This window comes from Sparus aurata, chromosome 4, assembly GCF_900880675.1.
Source record: "Sparus aurata chromosome 4, fSpaAur1.1, whole genome shotgun sequence".
Classification (NCBI taxonomy): Eukaryota; Metazoa; Chordata; class Actinopteri; order Spariformes; family Sparidae; genus Sparus; species Sparus aurata.
In genome coordinates, this window is record NC_044190.1 from 6,560,293 (window position 1) to 6,584,950 (window position 24,658).

A 24,658-nucleotide genomic window follows, 5' to 3' on the forward strand; every position below is an offset into this window, starting at 1 on the left:
AAAAGAGACACAAGAGGGAGAAGAAGAAATGAACACAAAGCCTAAATATAAAAGCACATGTAGAGGAGAAACAGTATGAATCACTGCTGGTCCATCTCTAAGTCAAAACTCTCTTTGCTGCTAGATTAAAGTCACTGCCTGGGATCTTAAATAATGGAAATATGTCTAAAACCATGTGTGCAGTGTGACCATGTGCTGTTATTGCACGTGTGCTTGTGTGCGTAAACATATGCAACATGTGTGTCAGCATGTGTGTGTGATAATCCAGCGGCAGGAGGAATTCAGCCCCCTCCCCCTCCACGGGAGATTAAAGCAATCAACGCAGCACAGGATGTGGGAAGTGAAGTCATCCACACACACACTGGGGCCGGGGCCGCCTGCCAGAGGGGCCTCCGCATCATCTGAACGTCCAGCAGCAGAGCACAGAGCTCAGTCCACAGAGCTCAGTCCACAGAGCTCAGTCCACAGAACTCAGGAAGGAGAAGGCAGCCTATGCTTTAAAGTTATTTCTGATCTACCAATGAGAGCCTGTTTGACTTTAAGATCACCAAATTATCAAGAAGGTTAACCGTATTGACCTATTCGTCTATTATTTGAGACAGGCTTTTACTAGGCCAAAAAAACTCCCTTCAGGAAGACGACTATTCATTGCTGAGTACATGAGAAACATCTATTATCTGTCATCTCACCAAACAAATGACTTCTATTCGATATTAATGACGGCTGCTGTTCATCCTAACTGTTTATTATCACAGGCCCACCATCTCATGAATGTAACCCACGACACAGGAAGTTCTTAAACTCACAAAATGTCATATCTGATGTTCCCGAGTTTTTTTTTTTTTGGAGCGTGGGGCCACAGCAGCCACTCAGCTGAACAGAGCCGGCTAGCAGATACAGAGACGGACCTTCTGTAGGAATAATCACCCGGAGTCACGTCGAATTCTGCTCTGATCCAGAGTCATACACAGACGGGAGGAGAGCTCAGAGATCAGTTTAAAACTTTTGTAATTAAAAGGCTCATTTATCTTCACTCCTGTTTATCAGCCTGACTGCAGCAGCGATTTGCGGTTCGTTTGCGGGTGTTTATGTTTTGAAGTCAAATCTTCATTCGAGTAAACGATAAAAATGCATCTGGTTTTAAAAGAACGCCTTCTGCTAGTCACTACAGTCACTTGTTTTCATGGTCTCATCTTATAATAAGCGAATATTGTGGAGGTATTTCCAAAGGGTGTGTCATCAACGGCGGGAAAGCCAAACTTTCTACTTTCTCACCAAATCGAAGTGTTTTTATTCAGACATTTGTCCATTTTTTCTTAACTTCCCAGACATGCTGTCATACTTTTAAAGACTTTTGGGTGGGTATGTAAACTTACGTAATAGACTTGACAGAAATCATAGACAAACACAAGGATAAGACAGCAGACGTTAAAAGGCTGCGGGCAGGCAGAGTAACAGAGACGTTTCCACACAGCCAGTCATGAAGGACACACCTTCTTTATCAAATTCACAGCTGGAGGGAGATTCCTCGCTTCAGCTCGGGCTAATAGTGTTATTTTTACTATGAGAGCAGTGTGTGTGTGTCTGTGTGTGTGTCTGACCTGGAACTGTGCGCTGATACTGGGTGGTTTCTTCTTCTTGTGGAGGTGAAGCAGGGACTTGGTGATGCGGTCGTGAAGCGTCAGGTTGCTGAGGTACTTTAGAGACTTGACGTTCAGTAAATGCTGCAGGTGTGAAGTCAGAGTTAGGTCGTAATGTTAATACTGTCACATCAGACATCTGTGCCTTGTATTGAGATACATGAAAGATGTTCTGTACTTCACCTTTGGGAGAACTGGCTTAGATTTGTAGTTTTTGTTCCTCCTGTTTACAAAACACAAGAACACGGGAGTTAATCGAGAAGTCTGAGCAACCAAATCCTTTTTTTTTTTCTTTAAACAAGTCGGTAAGAAGTTATGTAGACAACAGACAACAGTTTGTGCAGTTTGCAAAGTTAAAAATATTAGATGTGGAGTCCCACACAGGTCAGCACTCGGCCCAGCAGTTTCTATTTTTAAATCAATGATATCTGTGTCCAAAGGTTCACTCTATTTATAGTAAAGTATGTGAACTGGTCAAAATTAAGAGGCGGTTCGATGAACTATGATTTTTAAACAGGGATAAAAATAATCTTTTGGTTTCTTTTACATGTGTTCACAGATGTTGTTCATGTTTAAAGAGTATTAAATCAAAGTTTTGGGGTCATAATGAATCAATTGTAAACCTCATAAAGAACATGTGACGAGAAAAGTATCTAACAGTTATGCAGTTTTGAACAAACCAAGGACATTATAGATTTTGCTTAACATCTGTATTATAGAAAAGAGCAATAAAGTTTCTGAATGGAGTTAATGTCAGAGAATAAACCAAGAGATTCTTTATCAAGTCAAGAGGTAGATAAATAAAATCAATAAATCAACAGGTGAGATGCGTCTGCAGATCCAGAGATTCTTCCCCAGACAGTCGTATTCCTGTCAGAACAGTAAAAACTATATTTGTCCTGTGGGGACGTTCTTTTTTCACTTGTTCCCCTCTGTCAGGAGGGCAGAGGTCAGGGTCAGCTACAGAACAGCCCCTCAGAGCTGGTAGGAACGTAGAGATCGCTGCAGGAGGGCAGATGTTTCTACACTGAGTCTGAACTTTCTTTCAATTTCAAGCATGTCTGTTGACAAAATCAACACACTGTAGAATAAAACCATGCTGACAATGATTCTGTAATTTACAATCGGACAGAAAACAGTCGAAGTGTTGATCTGTGACTCGGTGTGAGGGCGGAGATTAAAGCCTGATGGTGTTACTGACATCAGGATGTCGTGGGCTCTCTCCAGGAGTTTACTGCTGGCAGAGTTGACGAAGATGCCGTCTTCTTCTGTGGTGGAGCTGCTGGATGACAAGCGGCTCTGTCGACCCACGCGTCCGTTCCAGCCAAGGCCCGGAGAACTCCTGTGGACCAAACACACACAGACAAATAACAGTCACTGACTCGTGGAAATCCAAACTTTACACAACATGCTGTAGTCCAGCTTTAGACCAGAGTCCAGAAACTTTCACATTACAAAACACTTCTGAAGCTTCAAATCCATCTTGATCTATAAAACAACTGATCTAGAGATCATTAAGATAGTTTGTCATTTATCTCTGAGTGAAAAACAATCGAAGGACACATCTTTTTCTGATGTGAATTAAAGAGCTCATTTATTTAACTTCCACAAGAACAACATGATATTCTGATCTGTTTTCCTGTTTTAAAGTCAAGCTTGTAGCTGCAGTTACATCAATACAGAAAATATAAATGTAGCACATCCAAACTTCAAAACTCTTAAACCACAGTTAAATATAAGTAGCGAACGATGACACAGGGATCACTGATCCGTGTCAGCTGCTGTAGAGGCTGACTTCTCTGCAGGTGAATATGTCGGACAGATCTGTTGTTGCTCAGCTTCAGAAACGTTTCTCTTTGTTTAATTATATCTTGTGTATAATAGTTTCCCCAGCAGGAGTGTCTCCAGCAGGGGCAGTAGCTTCCATGTTTCCGTCCCTGAGCAGAGAGCCAAGTTCACCTCACACAGACTTCAACACAGTTTACTAAAGCCTCAGAGGTTTGAAACCTCAGGCCTCAAGGTGAAACCTCAGCACCTGCCCAGAAGACTAACACAAACACCAGCGGTCAGGTCACGGTTAAAACCATCAACCATCCTGAACTATTTCAGCCCGGAGGAGAGGACACGAGGAGAATAGCTGTGGCAGGAGCAGTTCATCACTGATTCAGCTCTTCAGACACACTTTTGGAGGTTTACAAGAATTTCCCCTGAAGAGTTAACGAGCCGTTCTGCAGTGCTGAGATGTGTTTGTTGTCTCACACTATGTTTATTATCAGAGGGCTGATTCAGTCCTTGAGAGGAAACATGGTGGAGGACGAGTGTGTGGAGAGGTTTCAGTGGGTGATAAAATTAAGATCAACACAAATACAGAACAGCAGGTGAGACGGTCGAGCACTTGGTAATGTAGGTTATCCATGAACGGAAGCTGTTTGGGTTTAAAGGGACTTTCCACTGCTGGGATACTTTTTTCTACAAAAAAAAAGAAAAGGCAGCTTGTCGTGGCTCCATGTGTAAACCAGGTGTGACCTTGTTTGGACGTGAGGGTGGAGCTGGGGAAGATCTCCTGATTGGATCTAAGCGTGGTAGCAACTTGTCAATCACACAGTAGCCATGCCAAAGCTCAAAGCTCATTGAAAGCCACTGAAAACCACTCGAATGAAATGTTTGCCTGAATAGAATTAGTCAGAAAAGCAGTTTCTGATTTGAAAATAATATTTTATTTTTTGGTCAAACCTCAAATTACCATGTGTTGAATCTGAAACAGGTTGTGGCTCGAGATGAAAATAGAAACCGGGTGTAAAAACAACAACAACAGCAGAGGTGTTGCTAGTCTTTCCATTTGTTTTTCTCTCTTTGAGGCACAGAAGAGACCCTGAGGATGCTCGCTGAACGAGGCCAGAACTCTACTCCACAATCCTCATCACAGTCCGGGGTACACAGGTCCCAGAGGAGCAGTATGATTTGTACCACCAGCCTGCATTGCATTACAATATCAAATATTACGGCAGAAGATCCACAAAGCTCCAGGATACAAGTGTAAATCCACATCTTTGGATTTATATTTATTTCTGGGTTTACGTCTCCCCAGCTGATCATCGATCTCAGTAGAATGTGAGAGTACAATATGCCTCTTGTAGTGTTTATCTCCTCAGTCTCTCTGAGAGTCCCATAAAGCACGGCACTGTCTGCTGCCCCGTCCAGCCGACACGCACCCTGCAGGGACTGAATATTTATGACTCTCCGGGCGCTCCTCTCCAATGCATAGCTCTGCCTTTACATCACAGAGGAAGCAGCTGCACGGGGTTTAGAGCTCGGAGAGCATGTAGAAGATGAGTGTGTGAGCAAGAGAAAGGGACAGAGAGGGAGGGCAGAGGTTGCAAATCACATTAAGAGGGGGGATTTTAACAGCCCCAACTGAGCTCCTGTGTAACAAAAGCTGTTTTGTGCGAGCCGGTCGGTGCTACCAGTCGTGGTCGTGGGCTGCTAATCTCATGGTCCACAGCTAATTAGAGGAGGTGGTGGACCGGCGTGTCAGTGGGGTGGTGTGAGAGCAGCGCTCCGGGTCACAGCGCAGTCTTTACTCTTTATGTTAAAAGGTAGGCATTATTCATAGTGTGACACTGACCAGTTCCACAGCTTCGTGTCATAGTTTGGATGTAACAGCACAATTAGTGTCACAATTAACGTCACAATTAACTAACTAATTGTCAGTAATTAACTAATCTAGGTCAACACAGAGTGACTTACATTAGTTTGAAAAGTTATCCATTAGCATTAACACTGAAAACAGACTGGTAAAGCAACATTTTAGTGGTGTTATGACAACATAATCAGCTGAGAATACAACATCTTCATGTAGCATCCATCTTGTTTGTCATAAACACACTGAAGTCAGAAGACAAACCTCCTACCTCAGGAGAAACAACCATTCAAGGAGCACACGAATGCACCATCAAGATCAAATACTACATTTACTGGGCGGCCTGGAGGACTGAGGATGACGTTAACCACAATGTCTCTCTCTTTTATTCCCTCTTTTTACAGTCGACTCACTAATAAAAGCATAAAATGCAAAACAAACAAAAAAGAAGTTATTCTACCCCTTCGATGTTGTTGTTTCTGAAGCCAAACAAAGTTTCACTGTATCTGGATACAATGACAATAAAGATTCATCTGAATCTCAAGAATAATTAGAAAACATTACACAAAAGAACAAGAAAAGAAAAAAGGACAGAAAGATACAAATATTAAGATGTCAGTGTGTCTTAATATTACATTTATGAAAATCAATATATCCTATTTGGCTTGGATTGTGTGTCTATTTCCACATATAAGCAAAATTAAAATTAAAAACTCTCCTGAGTTAACCTGACAAGTGTTTAACAGCTTTATTAATGAACAGATCAGAACAAATCCTCAAACACAAACTCTTACCTTGGAGATTTCTCATTGATGGTGTTGCTGCCCTGAAGGTCCGACAGGGGCGTGCGTGGACTCTTTCTGGATACACCTGATCCCACGCACACACACACACACACACACACAGGTTGGCATCATGTGAAAGAACACACACACACACACACACACACACACACGCACACACACACACACACACACACACACACACACACACACACACACACACACACACACAAAAAACAAAAAAAAAAAACCCTTCCCAGACACACACACACACACACTTCTGACACCGTGTGACCCTCCAGTGTTATTGCATTGAGTGTTATGTTGCTTTATCATAAATATTATCTTCTGCAGGTGATTTGATGTTGAAACAAAGGTTCAATCTGTGAGGTTAATGGTGAGTTGCGCTTGTTAGTGTTGAATCATTGAAGATGATATTCAAGTGATTGAGTTATTGAACAGTTTTGTCTGATGATTGATTATTTAATGCCGCAAATCAGGGAGAAGCCACAGGTCACACTAGAGAGGGTGTAACAAAGTAAAACTGAGCACAAGTGATTCGTCTAATGCTGCCGTGTTATGTTACTACAGTGATTCCTGTGAAGCTGCAGCAGGTCACAGTGCTGTGAGATCACAGAGGTCTACAGTGTTAAAGAGATCTGTGTTTATAGTCTACCAGGTGTTTAACAGTGTACCGTTTTCAGTGTCATCACTTTGAACAACACTTTCACTCTCATCTGGAGCTGCAGGACGGCACAAACACAAAAACACAAATACATCGCAGTGAAATGACACGTTTATGGAGGAGAAGCGACCTTTGAGAGAGCGTGTGAGCGCCTGCACCACATGGAAAGTTAGTGATGATAATATACACGTGTGTCAGACGCCCCTCTGCTAGCACCATCAACGGCCGGTGGTATTAAAGCATGTTCAGACCTGAAGTCAACATCCAGCCCCGGGGATCTGATCAGTCCATCAGTTGGCATTAGCACTGGTGTTATAATACATCTGAAGTAACCATCTGTGATCGGATCTTACTTACTTATCTATATTCATTTGATTAGGACAGATACAAACAACCACAATCATTAATAAACAGATGGACAAAGAACTGAATTTATTGCATTTGTCAAATTTACAAGTCCCAAATAGTTAAGAATTTGTCATAGAGAGTGTTTCACAAACACGTTAACATCACTACTAACTCAACAACTCACAAAAATGAGCAATGGTTTAAAGGAGTCTTATCCTATATGTAACATTTGCCACGTTTGACATCAATCCTGATTCTAAGATTCATCCGATCACTTTTAAAGCTTGTTTGGGTTTTGTTCCAAGATACAGAGCGGATATTCAGTTTCCACATTAGCCTCATATAAACACCAACATCTTTTAAACCTGCTCTTGAAGACTTGACTTAATGTGAAGTTGTCTTTTTGCTCCTTACGTTTAGTCTGTTCTCATCTTATGCTTTTATCATATCTTTTTCATTGCTTGTATTCCTTTTTATTTCTACTGACATTTTGAGTCTGGCTTCTTTCTGCTGTGCTTTATTGTTCAGAGTGTGTTCGGTTATATGGTCTTTCTGTCTTCCCTGCTTTTGCTCTGTAAACTCTGTATTCTTTCATTAATGAAGTGTAAATAGTAAAACCAGTTGTGTTCAAACATCTACATTCACACCTGTCTACTTGTGACTGGATCTCTCAGGGGGGGATGTTAACACCAAATCTGAACAGGGCCTCAGTGACAGTGATTACAGACGTGTGCTGTGGTGGAAAAGCGAATATACCCACTGCCCGACAGACAGACAGGACTGGACATGAAAGTGTAGCTGTTTGCTGTTACTGACAAAAATAGAAGTGATGGACACCTAGAGGTGTTCCTGTGTTGTTTCCCCAGACCAACATTAGCTAACAGAGCCAAACAACCATGCATTCCTCTGCTAGTCTTCTACTAGCACAGTGTTAGTGAGAGGACAGCTGAAGCATGCTAGTGAACACGTGCAAGACAACACTCAAAATGCATGCAGGTGCAAAAGAGAGTGGAAAGAGGGGAGCCAGAGGGAGCGGAGACCAACAAGCATCTAGTCTAACGATATAAAACGAAAGTTGTAAATCAAATCACAAAGTACAACATAAAAACTTTGCTTCGCTTCGTCTGTAAGTCTGGATTTTCTTATGCTTTGGCTTGACTTTGGCTGCAGTAAGGTGCAGTAATGTTGGAGATGTTGGTCGGCCTCGTCCCTACAGTTTCCCCGAGTCACCGTCTAACATGGAAGTAGTTAATTGTTGTATGGGCAGCCTTACTGTACTTCTCCTCCTTGCATCTCTGCAGGATCTCTAAGCTTCTCTGATGCACAGGGTGCTGCAGAAAGCTAAAACTATCCACTTTTTTCAAAACTGCACAGGGAGCAGCGTCATCATGCCCTTGGAGAAGCAAAAGAAAAAGAACAAAAAACAGAGAAGAGAGAAAGTAAAATACACAAGGAAAGAGAAAAGGGGGGAAGAGAGAGAAAGAAATGACAGATTAGACAGCGAAGAAGACGAAGATCAAGAGATGCAGTCGTCTACTGGAGAGATACCTGTGCAAGACTTCTGGAGAGAAGAAGATCGACATTCACAACTGCAGCAGGATGTTTGTCACTGTAGTTCTGTGTGAAGGTGTTTCGCCTCCCAATGGCACTTTATACAATGTCTTCAAGAAGCCTTTCTGTGACTTGATTCCACAGTCTTTGTCTTCTGAGACAAGGTGAAGTTACTAAAAGCTACTTTAACTCAATACTTTGCCCCAAATCCAGCATAAAAACGTTTACATTAAGTACAAATGTATTTTATAGAAATGTTCTAGAAGACACGTAGAAAGTCCCCTTGGGTGACGCTAATATCTTCAAAGCTCAGCTGGAAGAACTTCTAAAAGATATTTAAGGATAAGCAAAATCTATCGTTACAACATCTGTATGTAAAACTTCATGTGTAGGAAGGATTAAGAGGATGCAGAGAGCAAGTCTGATTCATACGACGGCAGCGCTGAAGGCACTCTGATGCTAATATCTACTGCATGTTCAGTCTACAGGGATGGAAGGCATTCATAGAAAGCCAAAGCTGAGAGAGACAAAGAGCACGAGCTACTGTAAATACATGGCAGCACTACGAGCACTACGCACACAGACTACAGAACAGGAACTACTTGAACACAAAATATGGCGGAGATAAAGCGAACTATACTCAAACAAGAGGACGAAATTGTAGCTGCACGACATGTGAGCATACAGAACTGAGCACAGCAGGAAAACTGACAGAATTACATTTGGAATTTTCGCTGAACAGCTAACTTCTTTCACTTTCATTCACAGCCAGGTGACACTTTGTTTAAAGAGGCAAAGGGTCCGTTCGGCTCCTGCCGCTCAGTGGATGAGTCAACTAAGTGAGCTACAGTTAGCTACGATTAGCAACACTCAGCTGAGCAACAAGTGAGACTCACCGTATCACCTTGGTACTGATTCTTTCATCAAACTGGTCTTTAACATTTAGTGACATCTTAAAGACAAGTCAACAATGTGCTACTCCACATCAGGTCGAGGAAATCCTTCATGCCACAGTTATAAATGTCATGACAGCTGATGTAAACACATAAAGTGGTTTCTTTAAAGGAGACAAATCATGTGTTACATAGGTTCTATTTCACGTAAAACATCTTCAGGGTTAAAAAGGCCAAAGTCCTGGAGCTCCTCTCTCCCACAAGAAACAATGCTCCTGAACGCCTCGTCAGCAGTCCTTTCATTCTGTGACTTTGTGAAATCACACTGCGAAACCATGTCACACTCATACTGCGGCAGAATACAGTGCCGCAGTATGAGAAACTGATTATTTGTCATTATATTATTACTTATTGAAGCATGTACAGCTATTCTAAATGTATTAATATTCTGGTAACATTAAATAAAACGATGGACCTGACATGAGAAAACTAGCTTGATACTTCGGTCTGACATGTTTATAACATCGTCTATATTGTCTTGGTTAATGTCAAGCTGTCAGAACAAACAAAACTTTGCTTTAAAAGTGACATTATTGACCTGATGACACCTGATGACAACAATCATTAACATTCATCAAGACTCCCTCATGTTCATGTCTGATTCACTACGCTTCAAACAAAGTGTCACCCAGCAGACTTTAAGCAGACAATCACAATTAAATTTCTTTAGATTTGATAGTTTACTAATCGACTGGTGTTCTTGTTCTACACTTAAAAGTTCCTGTAAGGCTCACATGACATTCAGTGTCGTTTCCCTCTGTGTGGATTCTTTGGTGCGTGATGACACAGACTGAACTTCATAAAGTGAATTAATAGATAGACATGTGTAGTCATGACAAAAAGACCAAAGACATGTGTGAGTCTGTCAGCTCAGATATTCCCTCCCTGCCTCCAACATCAGAACAGTATCTGCCTCACTGCTATCATTTACATGTCAGCAGATATACAGTAGATTATTATAGTTTCCATCAGAGTGAGAGCTCACCAGTCTTCTTCTGCGTGTGCCTCTTTCCAGCCTCTCTAAAAGCTACCAGGGCCCTGAAGTAGGATCGGAGTACCGCCCAGCGGAAGGTGGCCGATGGGTCGATTCCCATCAGCCCGCAGATGAAGGCGCTCTTACTGCTCTTCAGTAACGCTACGATGTCCGGCCGCATGTGGTCGGTGTTCTTCTCCCTGAAGTCCTGTGTTTGGGACAGAAACATGCAATAACATTTAACGTGATATATATATTATAAAATACATTAAAACTAAGACAACATCAGATATGCATGTCCTATACTCTGCTTTACGTATATCTGTATTTGTTGGTTCTCTAGTCCTGATGGTAACTTATTCAAATACACATACGTGTTTAATCTAAGGTTCATTCTTGGGTCAAGGGACAACAGGTGAGATATACAGAGCTCAACCAGGCTGGAACATTCATGAAGAAAAAGAAAAATATCAGCTCAATTAAATTTTTCTTCTTATTTTGCCACCATTTGTTTTGATCTAAGCAGAATTCCTCTCCGGTGGATATTTCCTGGTTGACTGCATGTGACGGGCCCAGACGGAGCCGTTCTTCATGCCTCTAACTCTGCAGATAAAAGCTAAGAGCTGCACAACAGGTGAGAGGGTCCCTGGGACGCCTACCAGGATCTGGTTGAGTAATATAGGAAAAGGGATTAAAGTGTGTCCTCGTTGTTTTGTGAAACTCAACAACTGCTTTTCTCTGGAAGCACAAAAAAAGTCCAGCGAGCTCTTGTTTTAACATCTGATGTTCTGCCGTCGCTGACACACAGAGTGTAATGGGAGGTTTTAGCATCTGTTTACATATTTAGTTTTATGTTTTATGTATCTTATTATGTAAACATTCAAATCTATGTGTGTTTTGTGTTCGTGGCTGTGAGAGTTAAAGATGGCAGACTGAATTTTAACTATTTCTAAACTCTGATGTCACGACTGTGTGTTTAACTGTTGAAGGGAGTTTAAACAGAACATGCCGCTTCAACATGGATGTGACATTTGATAAACGTTGTTTACTCTTTACACAACTTAATTTACTGCATCATAGCTATAGTACACTTTTCACATTCTCACACAGTCATACACTGAGGCTGCCATTCGACGTGCTAACTGCTCATCAGGAGCAATCTGGGGTTCAATATCTTGCTCAAGGACACTTTGACGTTCAGCCTGAGGAGCCGGAGAATCGAACCAGCGACCTTCAGATTACTGGATGACCTGCTCTACCCGCTGATTCACAGCTAATGTAATGTTAATGATATGATGTCCCACAAAATCAAGCAGTTTATTCTTCATGTTTAACAGTTTTTTCTACTTTTCTCTGAATCTCAAGTACAGTTAAAAAAGAAACAGCTGATGTTTTTTTGAATGTTCTCACAAGTTTACATCGAGGATTATAATCAGATCTTTTGACTTAAACACTTTTAGATGATGGTGGCACTTCCTCTTCTTTCTGTCTAATAATCAACGGCTGGTTCTGGAGGCGACGACAGAACTGACCTTGACACCGTACTTGACCTTGCCAGCATAGTGTCGGATGATGAAGGCGGGCTCCATGACGGCCGGGAACTCGATGTAGCTGTTCCCCTCGTGCTGCCGCTTGAACTTATCCAGCAGAGTCTGGTTGGTGGCTTGAGGGAAACTGAAACAAGAGGACAGAAGAGTTTGATTTGGAGGACAATGGGTTTATACATCTGTATCTAATATGAAGGCCTGTTGCCAATGGACTTGTTTTAAAGCTGTCAACCGGGTCATGAATCCTGCAGAATAAATCAAGATGACAAAGTTCAACAGATTCCTGATAAATTTTAGATGTCACTTTTTCTATCAGTGTCCAGTCAACAGTAAGTACAACAGCTGACTGTTGTACTAACTGATTATTATAAGTGTGTGTGTGTGTGTGTGTGTGTGTGTGTGTGTTTGTCCTCTGATGCCAAAGGCTGAGGATTAGATCTGATCTCCGCTCAGATTTCCCTCCAGTCCTTTAACACAGAGAGCCAGAAACTCTGCAGAAAATCAACAGCTTACAGGAAGAGAAGAGGCGAAGAAGGAGACACCAGGGGTTTCTGAACGGGGTGAAACCTGAGCTATGAAAACAACACAGCCACAGACTCTGTGCTGCTTTCCAGCTTTTCTAAGTGGGAGGAATTTGATTCGGAGTCCAAACTGAGACGAGGGGGAAATAAAGAAGGAAATACGGTTAGTAAGAATAGTCACAGTGCAGTCATGAACCTGAGAGGATTGAATTTACTCTGAAGTTCAGAGGGTTCACACCTTGGTAATATGATTACACTTCAAAGATCAAGTCTGCAGAAATACACTGACATCTAACACAACACTTCACCAGGAAGCTGAGAAGTGAATATTTCAGGTAGGATGTCTGTGTGCCTCCGTTGAGAGTTGCTAACTGCTTTACCTGACAGTGAGGAATAACATTTCCCCTCCTGATGACCGTGTTAGGTCAGAGATATGCTTTTAACCACTTGTTTGCGTTGATGTTCATACAGTCTGCGGACGCGTAGCATTCATTGGAACGACACTTCAAACAGACGCAGGAAACAGGAATGAATACGTGAGAAGGTTTTTAAAATCAGGAGTATTTCCAGACTTTTTGAGCTGCCCGATTGATACTTTTGTTAATTAATGTTTGATACTTTATTAAGATTACAACAAGGTGAGAACATCACTGTGCAACACATTCGTTGTATTCTGCAGTGAGTTGTTGGTTGTGTTAATTGATGGATTCAACTCTTATCAAAAGAGATTTATTCAAATGTTTTTAACTAAAAATACTCTATATTGGATTTTACTTCTCTGCTGAAGCTTCAGCTGGTTCATCTGTTTGGAGATATCACGAAATCAGACAGAAGAGAGTTGTTAACGTCTTCACAAACATTTAGAGCTTTTAAACAGCAACACAAGAGCCATGAAGTCCGCGTCAACACTTGCAGAAGTGTTTTTATAAAGAATAAAAAGGAAAAAGTATTAAAAAAAAATGCATTCAAAAGTATACATTTTGTGAAGAACAACACCCTCATGTGCATCTTCTCCTGGACGAGCGTCTCGTGACAGTGTGAAGTGGAAACATTAACGGCGTCCTCCTCAGCTGAACTGTGACATTAACTCCATCAGAAAGCTGGTCTCTATTCATGAGTAGAGACAGGCTTTCTTCTCTGTGGTGATAAAGTTTGCAGATGTAGTTCAGTAGAAAAAAAAAAAAAAGCTCCAACATGAAGCTGCTCATAAGAAGGTCTGTGGATTATCATGAGTAACCTGAGTCATGAATCCTGCAGAGACATTGCTGATGAGTTTTTCAAGCCGTCTAGTTTCATTATATTGGAGAGAAGGCAGACATCTCCACAACTCACACCAGAACAATCCAAATAAACAAAAAAGCAGTACAGTTAAAGAACATGTAGTTTTGAATGTTGGGTGAACTGTCCCTTTAACCATTCAACCATTGGAATGCCAGACGCACATGTTTGTTGACACCAGCAGGAAAATAAAGAGTTGAATCAGGGTGAGAGACTCACTTGCACTCCTCGTCCAGTAGGTGGAACATCGCTGTGGGCTTCTTGCTGATCAGGTTGATGCAGCCTGTGTTGTCGATGTACTCGATGTTGTGCCAGCTGATGCCCTCTGACCTGTACTCCTCCTGGAGACACACAACACAGACACACAGCTCAGCATCAGAGTCACCTTCAGAGTCACCTTCAGTCACACAGAGACACTTTCTCTGACAGCATCACTGCTGCCGCGATAAAGCCATACAAAAACAATGTGAAGAGCCTATTTCAGCTATCTATATGTAACAGTTTTAAAAACATCAGTATTGTTCTTTGGAAAACAGAGACAGATGCAGATCAACTGTCAATGATCCATGTGTCAGTAGAAGCAGACATCCGGTCTGATGAGGGCCGGGCTGCTATAAATATTCCAATCAAAGCAACAATGTTGTTTGTGTGCCTTCATGATGTCTCCTTGCCCAATGAAATGCTCCTCAGATCTCAATGGTCTCTCGTCTTTTTAATAACCAGAGAAGCATTCAGAGCGTCTCCTAGTCTTCTTCCCCATTCCTGTTGTTCTCCAACCTTCTTGGGAAAGAGATTGAACCCATAAAGACCTTAATCCGGACGAGGTTTAATAAGAAAGTAAATCACTGGAATCTTCTTCTCTTCCTCGTTTTCCTCCAAAGTCAGAAGGCTGAAAAGAGTTCATCACTGTCGCTTCCTCCACAAGACGACTCACAGGACAGATTCCTTTTAGGCTTCAGGTTTTAACTAAATATATTCTTCGGTACGGGATGCTACTCCTCTACCTCAACTGGGATTGTCCATTATTTTGGATATATTGCAAAATCAGAAATAAAAGACAGATTAATTTGTTAGAGATGGTTTTCCTGAATTATACAAGACAGAGTTTGAAACGAATATGTGAAGCTGATGAAATATTTTACAAAAACACATCAGACCTCCAGCCGTGAATTCAACACGGATCACAATTTACAGGTGCTGCTGACCTTGTTGTCTATGCTAACAGCTGATGTGCAGCCTGATGTCAATAACATGGCAATCAATATATTTCAAGCTTTCCTACATTAGACAGTCACATCAGACCAGGAGGGGTTGAAGCATCTGTGTGAAATGAACTGAACAAGAGTTTAACTGTGACTTCCATCTGTATAAAAAGAGATGTGTCGGTTCTTCTTTTCTAGAAACATTCACGAACAGACACACACCTGTGACGATAAACAAAAGTAAAAGTAAGTTACTCTTTAGTTTAGTTAATGTGTCTTTATGTTCTGTGTCATCTTGGTTTAATGTCTGGCTGCAGGACAGAGGATCACACCAGTCGTCTTCATCCTCTCACAATATAAACATGTCAGAACGTGGTCGTTATCTCTGACTGAGCAACTCTCTAAACACAATATTCACTCTCTGTCTCGTGATAAGAAACTATAACAACTATAAAATGAACACCTGTGTAACATCATCCAGTTCAGCAGCCCTGGAATAATCATTATGATATTCAATCTGTATGTCAGATGGGTGCTGACTCAGTTCTTTGGTAATCTCTAAGCTGTGGTCTGTGGGGGTGTAGTACTGGATTGTATTACATTACACAGGATACTGTATCCTCCCCCTCAACATGCCTCAAAATCATCTTCAAATCACTGCTGTGACTCACTCTTATTCTGACACAACCAACGAAAGAGAAACAATAACGTGCCTCCAGGAGGTGCAGAATCAGCTCCTGTACAGACTGTTTTATATGATGCATGACAGTATTAACATACTGTCATTCTGCATTACTGTGTGTCAACGATGTGAGTCCCGGCAGAGAGTGGCTGTTTGAAGAGGTCAGAAAGTGGAGCAAAAGATGAAAATGATGGATACTCCCCCTGAAATGAGCATCAATATGCCCTGAAGCAAACCATTCAGGCCCCGAGTGCTCCCGCAGAGTGGCGCACAGGTCGTCAGATGAATGGAAACATACTGTATGTAACAGTAGACGAGGGTGTGAAGCTGACCTCAGCAGAAATATGAAGCATGCCAGCTCCTGGTTGAATCATTTATCCACACAAGACAAATGCTTTACTGAACCAGGACATGATAAAGCCCTAACAACTCGAGTTTCCTGTGAAGAAGTCGTAGTCAGCTGTGTTAATTCTGTTTAAGGAACATGGAGAGATTTCGACTAAAATCCAGGATGTCTGATGAAAACGTGGCCTGAGCGACAGTTTGATTGATGGGAAACCTTAGAAATCAATAAGAGAACACATTTACTGATGAATTCACAGCCATGTTGACTGACTGCATGTCGTGGAGGTCAATATGTTGTGACACTGGCGTGTCACGGCTCAGTAAACATGTCTGCAGCTCTACAAAGCACAAACACAGCAGCAGGTGTAATTATGCACCTGTATACCAACGAGCGTCAGGTGAGTGCAGTCAGGAGTGTCATTAACAGCAGAAGTGTGTCATTTTTGTCTTCTGCAGCTTTAGTTTGATCTGAACTCAAACAACCCGCTCTGTAGTTTCCTGATCTAATGGTTCTTCAACCTCCGGACAGAATCTGCCCTCACACACGCTGCAGCAGGATTCTTAATAATCCATACAAAGCAATTAAATGCTACAAAAGATATAAATGTTACAGCTGCAGCTGCAGTACTGCATTCTATTTATCTACAAAAACGTCTTAGTAAGCAGCTGGGGGATCTTAAACTGTGTCACTCTGCCCGAGGTCCAGAGATGATCTGGTCCTTAAATCGTCAAAATAATTGGCTAGTGGCTAAAATCTAATCAACAGTGCACACATGAATAGTTCTTAACTGGTTTACTGCTTGCTCATATTGCCTTTGCTCTGTTGCCTTTTATGTCCCTTATTTGAAACTTGCTTGTATTTCTTTGATATCTTTTTTTCTCTCGTTTTGCTGCTGTTTTTTTTTTTTTTTTTTTTTTCTTCTCCTATCTTTGCCTGTTTTTTTTTTCTTTTTCCACTCTTATTATTTTAATTGCCCTATTTTCTAACTGCTCTATCTTCTCAAAAGCTGCCTATGATCAAGTGTTGTGAATTAGCACTTGTGCTAAAACACTTAAACAATGCATATGGTTTGTTCAATGTAATTGCTATGTCCATCTCAAATAAACATTTAAATAAATTCTGAGACAAGAAAACTGGCTTTCAAATGTCATGTTCCTGAAAAATGGAAGAAATTAGATGGTCTGGACAATTTTGCTCAGTTTACTGTCAGACCCTTCTGACTGACTGTTTGTTGTGTGGTTAGTTTGTATAGTACATGTATTATGCAGCTTGAGTTTGAATACATTCTTAAATCCCATGACGGCACAAATCTGTTGCTAAGCTGCTTTTTGATAACAGGAAGTAACAGGTAACAGGTGACCAATCCAACTGGACCTCCGGGAAACTGGTAAAGCTTTAAAAAGCATTAAAGCAAAATATAACATTCTGAGTACAACATAATCAGAATCCGGCCACTCTTAAAGACGGAACACTTTCTGGCCCGTGCTCCTGGAGGCTGGATCTTTTATGACCTGGATTAGTGCAGCGAGCAGCAGCACAGGAAGTACTGTAATAAGAATCAACAAATACTGGAAGCTGAAGTCTCCGAGCCGGTGAGAAAATTAAACAGTCACATGTTATGTGATCACACTGTGATCCTCAACAGACCTAAAATCGCACATGATTAGCACAGATTCTCAAAATTAAGGTTTTCTACTTTTTTTACTTGACTATCAAAGTATTCAGTATGAAAGTAACGGTGGAAGAAGTGTTTCCCAAGATCGACTGATTGAAGATTGATTTAATCAAACTAACTGTCTGGAGACGAACACACGAACATTACATATTTATAGATATTTTCTCACCCTATAACGAGCAGCTGTGTAAATGTCACGCTCATGTTTGTTACCCTGCAGTCGTGCAATAAAACATGCATGTTTGACAACTCGGCTGCACTGTGAAGCTTTGAAACTGTAATCTTTTGGCCATTAGCCTCATAATCCATCAGATCCAGTGAAGAACAAATGTGACAAGTCCCTAATCTACAGCTCAATTACTCTGCATTTCATTTACCTTAACCTCCAAAACAAAGGAGTCTTTGAAGCCTCCTCTCCCGACATAAATCTACAGTCTGAGTCTTGACATATTTATGAAATGGCGGTACGAGCGGGTTTGTGAACAGGCGTGAAGGAGGCCTCAGTCCTTCATGAACTGAATGAAAGCCACTCGAACATGTCGGGGCAGGACGCTGATTCAGTCAATCTCAAGGTAAACACAAGGTTTAACTTACAGATCTCACAGATCACGACTTTAGAAAGCACTTTGAAGTTAATCAGCTCACTTAAGAGAACATACATCCACAGCCGGGCGAGGTGAGTCATACGCTGTCAGCCCCTCTGCTCACCCTGTTGCATAACGTCATGAAGAATTCCTCCATTGTTCCAGTGTCATTGTAAAGTACGTGCACTGTGTGCTGTGATAAGGATGAGGCGTTTCCTTTCAAATGCTCACAGCCAAAGAACTTAAAGTGGGTAAATATGTTAAAATAATAGCTGCAGTGATACGGAAGCTTAGAAGTTCAGCTCCCGGTTAAAAGCCTTAAATAGGTCATGACTTCCTGTCAGCTGACAACCTGGAGAAAAAAGAATATTCAGAGTTTTCTTACTTGTTCAAGCTTGAAAATGTGCTGGTTGAAGTAGTGCTGCAGACGCTCGTTGGCAAAGTTGATGCAGAACTGTTCGAAGCTGTTGTTCTCGTAATCCTCAAAACCAAAGATGTCGAGGACACCGATGGACAAGATCTGGTGAACAAACACAACACGAAATGTTGATTGTCAATCACGGAAAAGTACCATTTCCTCCTCAAAACCATCTGAAGGTTTTCTGTGTCAGCGTTTAAAGGTTTTAAAAGCTGCAATTGTAAGAAAGTAGATTCCCAACTCTTCAATTTGAGTTTCCACTGACATGGAAGCGGTTGCTGTGCACCATTCACACTCTGTTCATTACAGGTCCTCGATTACAACTGTTCTGCTCAAAACTGGTGTAAATGTGAGCTGGTTTCCTGGACAGTGCCAAGGGAAGGGCTGGGTATTGTTAACATTGAGATACTGGCACAGATACCAGAACCTTGACTTTGATGCCTGGTCCTGAATGACACTTTTGATAAGGACTCTATTAAATCAGTTTTAGCAAAAGATGAGATGAGATTAACTCCTGAACTTGGTATCCAATGAAGAGACATTTTTTAATTCCTGCATTGAGGCAATTCAGTCGGTTTGATATGCAGCCCTAACCAAGGGTCCAAACATCTCGAACAGCACCAGAGTTAACATGGTGTGTATAATGCATGTGCTTGTTGCAGCTGCGGTGTTTGCGTCGTCCTACCTTAGTGGTCTCCACCAGGTCCTTGAGGTTGAGCAGAGCGTGGTTGATCCTGAAGACGATCCAGTCAAACAGAGCGCTGTACAGGGACTTGGCCATGGAGTCTCGCACTGTATTAGCCTGCAGGTGGACACATACAGAACCTCTTCAGTGTTTCTACCACACAGCTGATTAAGAACAAAGAGGTATAAGTGATATAACTGTTTCCATGAGGATCCTCCTCTGTGGCTCTTCCTGAGGTTTTGTCCATCTTTTTATTCCCTGTTTAAAGGTTATTTTTCTCAATATAGCATGTTTCTCCTCACTCAAATCGAGGGTCTGAGGACAGAGGATGTTGTTCACTGTACAGATTTTAAAGCCCACTGAGGCGATAGCTGAACATTTCTGGAAAGACACTCATGGGCTTCCATGCAGACAGATGATAGATGAGAAAACTGAAGAGGGGAAACAGCCCATAGGCCCATGAGCACATTTAAAGCTCGTTAATTAACTATTCCATCTCATTTTAGTCATTTGCTGCACTAAATCAGCCAATAAATAATGCAGCACATACATTCCCATAAAGAAACGACCTACAGCGTGTTGATTGGTGGCTTTGGATCGGCTGGAAAGTGGATTGTGTTATATTTGCAGGGAGCCAAGCTAGCTGCTTTCCCCCGTTTCCAGTTGTTTTCCAAAGCTCAGCTAACTGTCAGCAAACTTCATATTTACTGAACATTCACAGGAGTTAAATCAATTCAACTCTTAGCAAGAAAGCAAGGAAACATTTCACCCCAAATACTCCTTTAGCTTTGTGAGTTATTTGTGCAGTCGTCCGTTACTTCAGGAGCCAGCTGATTATTGATACGACTCCAGACAACATTCCTGTGTCACCCACTCAGGTTCAGACTCCCTCACATCACATCTGTACTTTACATCAGAGCTTGGCCTTGAGACACTGCGCTTTTGTAAAGCACCAGCATAAAAAATGCACTGAAGGGCGGCATTTAAAAATAGAAAATAAAATGGATTTATATGAAGGTCAAGGTCTCAGATGACACTGGCCCAGTTTGAAAGATGTGCAGACAGTTATAGTTTCACCTGCTGCTGCTCTCAGAACTCTGACTGTCAATGTTAACTGTGATATCAGAAAAGATAAAACCAGACGACTAGAGCACTTAACATCTCCCGCTTCGATACTCTCCACTGAAACTTTGGCAAAGACGGCAACATTACACAGACATGCTGGCAGACTGCACTGTGTCACAGCAGGACGTCCCCGAGCCAGTATTATTGTGATTAGCCAGTCGAACAGGCATCAGGTTGACTCATGAGATCTGGCAGTCCGACAGAGTGTGGCACTGAGGGTTTCATCTGCCAAGTTCTGATGTTACAATTTCAGGCATGTCCTAATGGAAATATTAACTTTAGTAGTCCAAACACAGACTGCAGTAACAGCCAATGAGGCTCTGCTGCTGCGGTGCTCAGGATGATAGCGGGATGACGAACATTAAATATTGGAAATATTTATAGAAGTTTTCAGTAACACCGTCCATGAAGGTCATTTCTTTATTGTAAGCACATTCTTACATGCATTTATGGGTCATTATAAAACTCTTTAACAATTATTATATTCATGCAAAATGACCAAAAAAAAAAATCTACAGTATCTTTTTGTTTTAATTAACACTGCCAGCAAATAGTACTCATAAGTCTTCATAACTGTGTTATAGTATCATGAAATTGCTAATATACACCTTCTACAGGTACTTTCTTGCTTTAGATCATCTTTCTGAGGTCTAACCTGGATGCACAGTGTAACGCTAACGTCAGCAGACAAATGACACCATCCATGTTTAGACTGCTTCTATAAACCTTGCAGCCTGTTCTGCCATCAGGCTGCATTTTCCCTGCAACTTGGATAACTGTGGAAACTCTACACTGCAAACCAAAAGAGCCCCGCTGATGGAGGAGGCAGCGAAGGAGAAGAGGGAGAGAAAGCAACGTAACACAAGAGTTAACGGACGGCCTCCACTCAATGGAGAGCTGCGGTTATGTGTCAAGGTCTGTTCCATCGCCGAAACTTTAACTTTCAGACCCTTTATAATCCTTTATGACACGTTACAGCAGCTCTTCATGTGTCTTTATAACTGGCTGAAGTTAAAATGATGAGTTCTTCAGGTCACAGACTCTTCTACAATACAAAACACGATGAATGCTGAACTTGTTACACATTATGTCCACCATGTCATACACTATCATAAACATTTATAGTTTCATACATAGTCTTACATTACTTGAGCGAGAATCACACTCATCAACATCATGTTGCTTTGTATTTAAAATCTGATGTAGACAGAGAAAGACTCGAGCGCTGAATCGATGTTGTGTTAAATATCTGACGTCCTCGTCTAATTATTGAGGAAAACCTTCTAGTTCCTGTTTCCTCTGGAAACATTTGACCTGGAGGCAGCAGAATGTGAGCGGTGGTCCTCAGAAACAAAACAAACTACAGTGTCCACTCAGAGTTAAAATTCCTTTGTTTCTAAATAATTAACCAGGATATTTTTAGCAGCTTGAAACCAAATCTGCCGTCTGTGAGTCAGGACAGATATTATTGTGACTCCATACATTCTGAGGTCTAATGACACATAAGATTTTCATTACTGAGGGGAAGCTGGACTGAAAACATGCAGAGCGGAAACAGCCTCATAACTCTGAACAAATGGAGAAAAGTCATTACAGGAACGCTCAGATTTCTTTGAGGTTTGCAAGTGTATGATTTCAGTTAACAGGCAATGAGACTGTTGTGACTGTTGGAGCAATATTTACACAGAGACCACCCAGAGACCGACCAGAACAACCCCAGTGTGTTCTTATGAAGACGGATCGTACCGTTATGAGGGTTGTTGCCACTTTGTTGGGAATGTGTAACAATCTCTCAACAGTCGAGATTGTTTTGTTTCCTTCAGTGAACACTGTGAGCAACAGAACATCTTTTAACTTTAACTAAATGTATGTGTGCGGGAGCTATTTGACATCACTACAATACAAAATATGCTATGTCAACTTAAAAATAACTGCTCGTTTCAGAGGATTTCATTGGACAGGCGTGTTACATCCATGTTTTCCCCCGTCGTCTCTCAGATGGCTCTCGTCGACAGACCGTGACGTGTGTTTGTTTTCAGAGCGGGGGTCCCAATGAAAACTGCAGGGGGACTTGAAATGCCTTCGCTGCTCTCTAAACACACTGAAGGACTCCGTGCATGTGTGTTTGTAAGAGTGTGTCGGTGTGACTGTGTGTGCATGTGCGCTGCAGAGGGAGAGCGAGGAGGAGGAGGAGGAGGAGGGAGATCCGGTCCTGGTGCACACTGTCCTGTAAACACAGCCGGGTCAGACTGAAGAGACCAGGCTGCAGCTCTGTTGTTGAGTTGGCAGAATGCCTTGAGTCAAACTACTGAGTGTGATACTTGACCTAAGCTTTAAATGAAGCTGAATCATGCGAAAACTAATGACTCTTTAAATCTGACTCTAATGCTCAGCGACTTATTCAGAAGGACCAGGTTGGGGAAAAAAAAAAGTGAAGAGCCAGAGGTCGTTCACAGCCTTCTTCTGCACTAGAGGACAAAATTCACAGCCGTGTTTCTCTCCTGTAAGGACTCAAACGTGTCGGGAAAGTTTGTGTCTTCTCTGTATTTACATTTTAATTTCATTATCTTTCATATTGCACACAAGGTCCGATATTCAATGGAGAACAGTCTCACCTCAGACAGTTTGTAAGGAACAATCAGCTTCTCCCCGACAGTAACTGTCTTGCGTGTTGTCAGGGCTTCAAACAGCATCTCTTCTTTGACCTGGTCGTGAATAAGAAAACCCGTCATTCAGAACAATAATGTGCATTGTGACTTGTATGTTCAAAACAAATCTGACAGACTTTGACAGTGTTTTGGTGCTTGTGTGACAGTATACAGATAAAGGCTGGCAGGTGTTGAGTCCATCCTGTGTACTGACGGTTGCATTTCTCATGTGTCTTCATAAACGTTGTTGAGTTCAGAGCTCTGATGTCAGTATAATGACCAGAGCTCCCTCCACAGATCACTGCAGTTATTCAGTAGCTTCACTGGCTCCTAGTCAAACATCACACTGATTTTAAGATTCTGCCTTCATAACTAAGCTCCTCTGTATCTTCTATCCTCATGCACTCTCAGATCCTCGTCTGTCATTCACCTTACTACACCACCTGCCCATCTTCGGGTCTCGACCCTTCAACAGCTCTGCCCCGACCCTTCAGCAGCTCTGCCCCAAACCTTCAGCAGCTCTGCCCCAAACCTTCAGCGGCTCTGCCCCAAACCCTCAGCAGCTCTGCCCCGAACCTTCAGCAGCTCTGCCCCGAACCTTCAGCGGCTCTGCCCCGAACCTTCAGCGGCTCTGCCCTAAACCTTCAGCCGCTCTGCCCTGAACCTTCAGCAGCTGTGCCCCGACCCTTCAGCAGCTGTGCCCCCAACCTTCAGCAGCTCTGCCCTGAACCTTCAGCAGCTGTGCCCCCAACCTTCAGCGGCTCTGCCCTGAACCTTCAGCAGCTGTGCCCCGACCCTTCAGCAGCTGTGCCCCGACCCTTCAGCAGCTCTGCCCCCAACCTTCAGCAGCTCTGCCCCGACCCTTCAGCAGCTCTGCCCCCAACCTTCAGCAGCTCTGCCCCCAACCTTCAGCAGCTCTGCCCTGAACCTTCAGCAGCTCTGCCCCCAACCTTCAGCAGCTCTGCCCCGAACCTTCAGCCGCTCTGCCCCGACCCTTCAGCAGCTCTGCCCCGAACCTTCAGCAGCTCTGCCCCGACCCTTCAGCAGCTCTGCCCCGAACCTTCAGCAGCTCTGCCCCGACCCTTCAGCAGCTCTGCCCTGAACCTTCAGCAGCTCTGCCCCGACCCTTCAACAGCTCTGCTCCAAACCTTCAGCAGCTCTGCCCCGAACCTTCAGCAGCTCTGCCCCGAACCTTCAGCAGCTCTGCCCCGACCCTTCAACAGCTCTGCCCCAAACCTTCAGCAGCTCTGCCCCGAACCTTCAGCAGCTCTGCCCCGACCCTTCAACAGCTCTGCCCCGAACCTTCAGCAGCTCTGCCCCGAACCTTCAACAGCTCTGCCCCGAACCTCTAGACTATCTTCCACAAGAGATTTGA

General features: G+C 42.5%; 1 protein-coding gene across 14 annotated transcripts in view; it reads right to left on the reverse strand.

Annotated features, from left to right (window-relative positions):
• Positions 1-24,658, reverse strand: part of myo9aa (myosin IXAa) — a 110,471-nt gene that overhangs the window by 19,482 nt on the left and 66,331 nt on the right. For 9 of the 14 annotated variants that reach the window (XM_030413693.1, XM_030413698.1, XM_030413695.1 and 6 more), the window contains 12 exons: positions 23,251-23,340; positions 19,511-19,627; positions 18,793-18,927; positions 14,138-14,259; positions 12,105-12,246; positions 10,585-10,780; positions 8,369-8,488; positions 6,758-6,805; positions 6,075-6,150; positions 2,842-2,982; positions 1,824-1,863; positions 1,602-1,724 (listed from right to left, as the gene is read on the reverse strand). In XM_030413693.1, coding sequence (XP_030269553.1) covers positions 1,602-1,724; positions 1,824-1,863; positions 2,842-2,982; positions 6,075-6,150; positions 6,758-6,805; positions 8,369-8,488; positions 10,585-10,780; positions 12,105-12,246; positions 14,138-14,259; positions 18,793-18,927; positions 19,511-19,627; positions 23,251-23,340 — 1,350 coding nt within the window. The remainder of the gene's footprint in view (positions 1-1,601; positions 1,725-1,823; positions 1,864-2,841; positions 2,983-6,074; positions 6,151-6,757; positions 6,806-8,368; positions 8,489-10,584; positions 10,781-12,104; positions 12,247-14,137; positions 14,260-18,792; positions 18,928-19,510; positions 19,628-23,250; positions 23,341-24,658) is intronic. The other 5 variants (XM_030413699.1, XM_030413690.1, XM_030413701.1 and 2 more) reach the window with 2 other exon arrangements.